Raw genomic sequence first — 8803 nt, 5'->3', positions numbered from 1 at the left:
TTTGGTTAAAAGATAAGAAAGTTACTCCTTCCATCCTTACTTATCTGACTTCCTAGGTATCTAAAATCAGCCACTTCTTCTAATATTTCGTCTCCTATCTTTATGTTCGCTCTTTCTCTTCCCTTGCATACCAGTATTTTTGTTTTACTTTTATTTATTTTCATACAGTACTGTTTACAAGAATTAAAAATCTCTTCGTGGATTCATCATTCTCTGTAATTCATTCAGAGATTATCCCTCAAAAATAAATAGATGTATAAGTATATTACATTTGTCTGCACATGCAGATATTAGGAATTCTACTAGTACAACTTACAGAGCTAATTATGATAGATATGTGTTTTCATATTATTGTTTTTCTTTGTTGCAGTGCGAAGAAGCAGAGTACACAGCAATGGTTGTACTCAAACAAGAAGTGATGGATGACTGCGACGATGTTTTTGTGCCAACCCCAAAATCATTGGGATCAATTCAGAAAGTGCCCTCCTTGAGTGATTTATCTGATCCGGAAGCGTCTTCTGGTAAGTTTAATAACAAATGTTTTGTTCTTCTTGATTTTCTGGTATCGCAAAATTGATGTATTGAAATACAGAACAACATAAGGCGCATTTCGTTTAGAGAAATCTTTTAAACCATTTAACAGTCATGCGATGTTTAAATATTGTAAACCGACATTGGAATCATCAGCATACGACAATAGAACATAGAACAGCACATTTTAGGAAAGTTTAGTTTAAATTTAATATGGTTTTTATGTAGGGAACTCACTTCAAAAGACACCTATAGTGCATGGTACGGTCATGACATCTTCAATATGGTTTATATTAACATATCCTTATGTAATAAAGTAATTTCGATGGTGGTATGGTTCTAACTCGAATCTCCTCCGCATCGTCAAACTGTTAATAATTATTTGATTTGAAAGCATCGTTTATTACTGATGTTGAGTCCAATCTTAATAATCCTTACAATCTGAAATCACGATATCAGATAGGTTCGTTTGTGATGTTGTAAAGACAACATAGGAAAAGTCGTACCGTAACGGTTTCAATATTGAGTGCCGCAGTGAAAATTTATAGTAACAATAGTTTCGCTTCATTGAGTATTATTGCGGCTGATTTTTCGAAGAAAATTAATAGACATTCGAGTTAAAAGGACAATTTATAATGTAATAAGTCAGAGAAATGGCTAAATTTGAGTTACAGAATTAGAATAAATGTAATACAATTGCTCCATGTTGAGTTATGAACATCAGGAAAACAACATTCAAGAATTTCGTATGAAATAAATTATCCAAAATAAATTGCAAATTTATTTATAAACAGATTAAATGTTACCCTGGAGGAGATTTTCTTCGAAAATATTAGTTGTCACCGACTGTGGTTAGGACAATAGCGCTTCTGTAATCGGTTCCCCATCCTATGTATATCTTTTTTAGTCAAACTATGAGTACCTAGCTTTAGAAATTATCACATATAAATGCTCTGTTAATTATGCCGACAAGGAGGTAGGTAAATATAGTACTAACTACACTTCGCGTGCCTAAGAAAGAGAGAAAGAGTGAGAGTGAGAGAGTGAAAACAAGTAGAAGGTATTCAGATAATGAGGATGTCAACCATTATGTAATTTCAGGCTGATTTAATATAGTAGACCTTTCTTTTAATCATGTACCTATGTAATGTGACAATATAAATGGGTTATGTAGGGCTGCCGATATTTTAGTATTATCAAAAATGTGTAACTATTTTGCTTTTATAAAAAAAAGTAAAAATAAGATAGGCTGGAGACAACAGAAGGGCAACGTATTGTAATATACGTGGGTTTAACAAAATTAACTTCGAAGACTGATAACAACAAAACTATTTATTTACAGTAATTATTAATGCTCTATTTATTTCACTGCTATCACTGTCAATTTATTTTTCGACTCACTTCTGCAACGGTCAACTTATTTCTTCTTCCTTACTTCTGCAACCGTCTCTTCCTTTAAATACTCTTTTGTTTCCGTTCGGGAACCTTCTCGAACCGTCCGGAAAAGTTTCTTTTTCTTTGAACTGTTTAATTGCTTTCCCAGAACGCAGGTACGACACACACATTTACAAATACGGCGCACATGAGGAAAGACGCCCGCGGCTAGTCGGCGAATCGATAAGCCGTTCACACACACGTGTGCCCGATCGCACACAAACACACTCGTGCTCGCTACAGTATTATTTCGCTTATTTATTACCTATCGCAATAAGTATTAAGGGTTTTTAGATAATTTAAAACATCCTTTATAGAACAGAAACATAAATAAAGTACTTGTCTGTAGGTTATAATGAAGCTATAATATTAATACAATAAAATTACGCTGTTAAAAAAAAACATAGAAATCCATGCAATCAATAAAGGTGACATTATTCATTGAAAAAGACGACGTGGTATAAAAAATTCGCATAAATTAGTACTTTCAAGCATCTTTTCATTTAATTAAAAAGTAACATAAGTCCAATAAATGCAATATAAACCCTTTAAGGCGTGTTATGCTTTGTTCAAAAGATTTTCGGAGTTCGAATGGTTTAGGACATTTTTCAGAAAAACAGCTGATGTTTAGACATATTTCCTCGTGTGATGTATATAGAAAAGAAAAGCCGCCGACAAAGAAATGTGTAATTTCCATGTTAGTTATCGTATACTGTTTCTGTATTGTCTTTGATGAAATGTAGAATCTTTTATGAGTGTTTGATCTATGTTAAAGTGCACCCTTAAAATAATTCTTTCGGAACGGTTTTGTACCGGAAACGTAAAAAGAAGTCGCCCATTCTCGTTTTTCTGATTATTAGTATCACGCCTACTGAGGTTTTTTTGAATAAATGAATGCTACCAATACAAATTGTGATTTATGAAGAGATCGGTAGCTGTAAATTACTTGATTGATTTACAATACGTTCTTCGTGACTTCCGTTATTCGCGGGACGTTAGTAGGCATATAGACACAGGGACGCGTTTGTGTTGTGAAATTATTAATAATGCAATGGAATAATGAAACAAAAGAAAAAAACCAGACAGAAAGATATGTATCATGTGCAGTAAATTACTTTACAACCTGCTATTTATTAGCACTTTGTCTCTGTAAAAGTACGAAACGTGGTTTCGTTTAAAGACTTAAGTATTATGTATACATACAGTGGAATTCGTTTGTTATGACTCCGCCTATATTGACCAACCGCTTAATATGAAGTAATTAGTGTTAAGTTTGGTTTTCATATTAAATACTCTATAGGAAAGTTTGGTTATAATGACTCCTCAAGAAATCATATCCGGCTATAGTGACTCAAAAAATGACAAAATATGTTATGTACATTAATATTACAATTCATCGTTCTTTTTCTTTTTCTGTTAATAAATATATACAATTTGTAGTTTCTCTCTCTATTAAACTAATTAACTAACCAAAATAGGTTGTTAATTTTGAAAGACTATGCTTTGTATGACGCCCGCTTAGTATGACGTGTTTATCATTTCCCTTCGATGTCATTGTAAGCGGATTCTACTGTATATTACAGTGCATATAGTAAACAACAACCCTCTCGTTCCAAATAGATAGTAATAATTGAATTATATCAAAAAATATTGATTGATGAATGATGAGCTCTTAATTTAAAAATGAAAGCATATTTTGCCTCGTCCAATAAACAGTATTGACATGGAAAAAAAGATATTGCTTTATTGAAATAGTTGTAAAGCTTTGATAGCAAACATCTAAAAAAAATAATTTTCGGTGAATATTTACTACTTTTCACATATAAACAGTACCACAAATGAGTGTAAACTGGAGATGCATCGGATGGTAATACAGGACCACCGGGTACCCGGTACCATTAATGTCTTCGTTTTGGCGAACTTTCAGCTTTCCGTTAAATTCCACACTCACCAACGTCCCAAAACATATTAAGTCTCGTTCACTAAACGAATGAAATTTTAATTCATGATTGGTGGATTTTTAGTAAGAAGGTTGAATTGACAATGCTGAAAGAAGCCTATAATGGCTATAAAGACTAAAAGTCTGCAAGGTGACAAAATCATACTAATAAGTTATCGTTAATCAGAGCTTGATACGTCAACAAGCAAACTTTAGAACCATATCGAAATAATAAATAATTGGGTATTGTAATCAATAAATAATTCAAATTGGGACAATCTTAATACAACCTTAATTATCAATTTTCTTTAGGTAAGTTTTTTGTTATACTTATTGAATTATTATTGGTGGTGTTTGTCTTTTCTTTTTTCTCTGGTAGAATTTCTCGGCATTGCCCAGTATCCGGCATCATTATCTAGTATCCCACCGGAAAGTATAAAATCCTTCGCGTACCGGATTTACACCGGGTACTCGACCCATCTCTAAATTTAGAAGAAAATAAGCTCGGAATAGAACTTACAATTAGTATTTTAAATTACTTTCTCTCATGTTATTAACTTCGTTTAATATATGTCTTTTTTCATTGGTAATTAATACGTATTATAGACATAATAACTGATTCCTCTAAAACCGTTTCTAAAATTAGTCACAAAGACACTAATAGCTCATCTATAATTTTGATAATAATGAAATTAATTAAATAAATTTGCTGGTTACAACTAACTATTTTATCTAATTCTAAGTAGAATGACCCCACGTCAATTTACTTATTTTGAAGTAGAATGAAAAATTGTTGTTATTGCACATATGTAGATTAAATACTAAAGGACTTTTTTAATCAGTTTAGGTCATTGTTTCTTTGTAACTATACGCATTATCTTTCTATTAATTAATCATTGATCATTCGTGTCTTCATAAAATAAAGCATTCTGTACTGTAAAGGTACGTTTACAATTAGACTAGCAGATTTCCTGGTGCCAGTGCTGCCATATTTTCATTTTCAATTCCCCCATACCGAATGTAAATTTTTCTTTTTTTCCCCCATAAGCTAGAATTGAATTTCCCCTTTAGATTACTTTTATTCGACTTGTATTACTTTATTATTTATATGAATAAGCTGAAAATATTTTTGTACGAATTTCCTTCTAGTACGTCAATTTTTGAAAGCTGAAGATGCCTATGCTCGGTTCTCAATTCGCTTGCACTGTAGGTGATTTAATTGCGCGGAGCTTTGAAACACACCTAGGGGTTGCAGCGCTTGAAGCACGTAAAAGGGTCGCGGCGCTAGGAGCGCGGTGCTAGGAGCACGACAGACGTAAAGAGAAAGTAAGGTTGGCAAGAGTAATCTAGGATACTTTTTCGTGTTTGTTCGTACGCGATAATCATAATAATAAAACAGCTGAACCGACTTCTATGGGATTTTATAAGCATAAAGTGAAGGTTCTCAGAAGTAATATAGGCTACTATTTTTTATTCTTTATTGTTTATTACTGTTGTTATAATAAACAAATAAACAATTAGAAATATTTTGACGCGTATATCTACTGTTTCTACTTTCTCAAACAAATTGGTTTAATTGGATATTGGCCTTAGGTTTGACGTTTTCGGCTTATTGCATAATAAAAAGTTAACAGGTAGGAAGTTATTGACCTTCTATTGGCAACTTCAACAGCGTTTGTACGTATCTACAATGTTCCAGTTGTCTAAGCTGCACACATGATTCTTGCTTCTAAAAAAACTTTGCTGCAGATCGGTTTTTCAAACCTGTACTGTATTTATGAAAACTCGTTTTAAAAATATCCCATCAACAGAAACGTACCATGGGCGTAACAGGAAAGTTTCCACTACCTGTAGGCGCTGCGAAAGTTGGTAATCAATTTGATAAACTAACTAGAAAAAAGAAAAAGTACAAATTTTTCTGTGTACTTTTTTTGTAATAGCACACTTTTGTACTTATTGCGTTTTTGGTTTGATTCATACAGTAAATAACCTTTGAACCAGCACGATAAGGCCGGATTTGACTATCGATTTTTTTAATCATACAATAAAGAATATGCGTTAAAAATTCCTTGAAAATTTCCAAATACTTCAGTTAAATTGCCTTCTCGAAAAAATAATGAAAAAACATAGGTACCTACTATGACATTTATCGCGACATGAGCATGACAAATATTATCAGAGTACTAGTAAGTGTTTTTTGTTCAATAACTCAAAAGTAGTAAGNTAAAACTAAAGTATACTTCAATTTTCTTGCTTACGTAGATATATCAGCAGTTTCATTAAAATAAAAACACAAAAGCTGGATATAAACTGGACAAGTTATAGATAGGTATGATAATTGATATAATTATTAAACTTGAAATTTTCGTTCACACATAAATAAATGTTTCATTCAACCAAGCTCAATAACTGTTGAACTTTATATCGAATTTGTCTGTCTGAAACACAAATGGTTTACACTATAATAAATATAAATTAATAGATTATTTTAAAAAGTTTAACTTTTTGTTAACGCAGAAACTAAATTTTGCATGAATATTTCATACCGCTTTCCTCCAACTGAAGCTTTAAATAGTGCAATTTTTATCTACCTCCTAAGCAAAATAAATTTCCAAAAACCTTCGTCAATATATTTGTAATTGTTTGAAATTAAACATATTTTAGTTACAAATAATTTAATTGGCCACAATAACTATACTGACAATCTGTTTACTGCTTTTGTATACTAGGTATACTAATTGTAAGTATCTATACTTCCACTTGAAGAAGTCACAATGTGTGTTTAATTTTGTGGGTATTTAAAACGGAGTTCATCATCATAACGTCCTAAGTCCTGGTTGGACACGCACTGTCACTGTTTCCTATCCTGAACTAATCTTCGCATTTCCCTGATACTAGATCAACCCACATCCTTAACTATTTGCGATCAGTAATCTAATCTGGGTCTACCTCTGCCCCTCCTAACTCCCGTTTCTGCCTCTAATATATTTCTGACTAGACCTTCATGCCTAAGGAGGTGTCCTACTAACCTATCTCGCTTATTTCTTATTAACTTCGATAGAGTCCTCTGTTCTACTATTCTTTCTATCTTGAGGAAAATAAACAAGAAAAATAAACACCAACAATAATAATTAAAATAAGTCCAGTGAAAATTGGTAATTAAGATTGTTTTGGGGTAACTCGTTTGTTGTAATTTGTATTATTTATTGATTACTGTACTAATTTATTTTTTGTTTCGTTATAGTTCTTGTGTTTACTTTTTCTCTTGAACAAGAACACATTAGTGAGGTCAAACTGTTAAAATTTTGTACCCTTGAAGACTTTTAGTGTTTATAAATATTACAGGCTCGCTTCAACTATTTCAACCCAACCCGCTCGTTGAAATCCATCAATCAAGAATTAAAATTACAATGGTTTAGTGTTTAAACGATTTCTTTAACGGGATATAATGTGGTTTGGAACATTGGTGAGGAGGGCATTTAATAGAAATTTTTTCGAACGAAGACATAAAACATTAACCGTAGTGGTTTTGCCGGGTACCTGGCACAACTAATGCCGGTTATACGGTTATCCGGTACCACTATTCGGTACATCTCTAATTCATATACTATATCTCTTATTATCGCTAAGGCAACGTACAAAACGCATTCCCTCAACTGTTTTTTCGTCGACTTCTGTTGCAAAATTGGTCTCCATGATCCATTTTAAATCTTGATGAAATAATTTTTAAAATCGGATGAGTACCTAGTTTCAGAAATTACCTCCTACATCCAAAATTACAGACTCAACCTATATAATATTAATGTAGATAAGATTTAGTAATGTAAACACTTCCCCATTGCGTTTTGTACATCCCTTACTTATTTTTTTGTAAGTGAGATTAATGTTAACTTAAACACATTCTTACACTGCAAGTGGATTAATTATCGATTCTGTCATTGCTTACGCATTTTTTAAATTAGTTTTTCAAGAATACTACCTAAAACTAACTAGATATTAGATTATTTCCATATTTATTTAATAACAATTCTTATTTTCTGTATGCATTTCGTTATGTATAAAGATAATTTTAAAACCGTTGTATCTCTGCAGGTTCCAGTTAATGTGTACTGACAATTAAGCGGCTTGGTAGGATTAGATTAGAAAGCATCGATTGTCCAATTCGAAAACCATATCTAATTGCAACAAGCTGGTTAAAGCGCATATAAAAAAACCCTTCTTTCGTAAATCCTTTTATGTCAGTCAGAAATTCTCTGACACTGTTCAATGAATCTCATTTTTATCATGGTTACTTCATAATTTATAAATTTAGTTTAGGTTACTTTTTCTAAATAGATATTACATGCTATCTACACTGAACACGCTCCAGAAAGGAGTTTTTAAGTTCCATAGGTATTTACGTAACAGGGGCTTTTTATTAAACAGAAAATATGTCCCTTGTTCTCGATAAGTTACACGTAATAACAGTAAAAATCAACAAAAGAGTTCATAAAAATTTTTTCATGTGATTGTAATATTCCTCTATGATGTTTTGCACTTTGCGATTAGATTGTGAGTGCGATAATTATTTTCTAATCAAATTAAAATCATTACTTGGTGTGATAAATTTTGATAAATAACGACAAATAAATAGCACACTTTATCTGCACCGTGAAATGATAAAGAAATGTCTAAAAATAAGTACATCAGTTAGCACACTTTTTTATTATTATTTATTTTTTAAAACTAAAGTATACTTCAATTTTCTTGCTTACGTAGATATATCAGCAGTTTCATTAAAATAAAAACACAAAAGCTGGATATAAACTGGACAAGTTATAGATAGGTATGATAATTGATATAATTATTAAACTTGAAATTTTCGTTCACACATAAATAAATGTTTCATTCAACCAAGCT

At 31.8% G+C, this 8803-nt stretch overlaps 1 protein-coding gene across 1 annotated transcript in view; it reads left to right on the top strand.

Annotated features, from left to right (window-relative positions):
* The first annotated feature begins 374 nt into the window (after positions 1-374).
* LOC108735128 (protein c-ets-1-A) overlaps positions 375-8803 on the top strand; it is a 235407-nt gene continuing 226978 nt past the window's right edge. Inside the window, exon 1 of the mRNA XM_025977946.1 lies at positions 375-521. Coding sequence (XP_025833731.1) covers positions 395-521 — 127 coding nt within the window. The 5' untranslated portion in view covers positions 375-394. The remainder of the gene's footprint in view (positions 522-8803) is intronic.

Source organism: Agrilus planipennis, unplaced genomic scaffold (assembly GCF_000699045.2).
Source record: "Agrilus planipennis isolate EAB-ADULT unplaced genomic scaffold, Apla_2.0 scaffold34, whole genome shotgun sequence".
Lineage (NCBI taxonomy): Eukaryota > Metazoa > Arthropoda > Insecta > Coleoptera > Buprestidae > Agrilus > Agrilus planipennis.
This window is presented reverse-complemented; position numbering and strand designations above follow the sequence as displayed.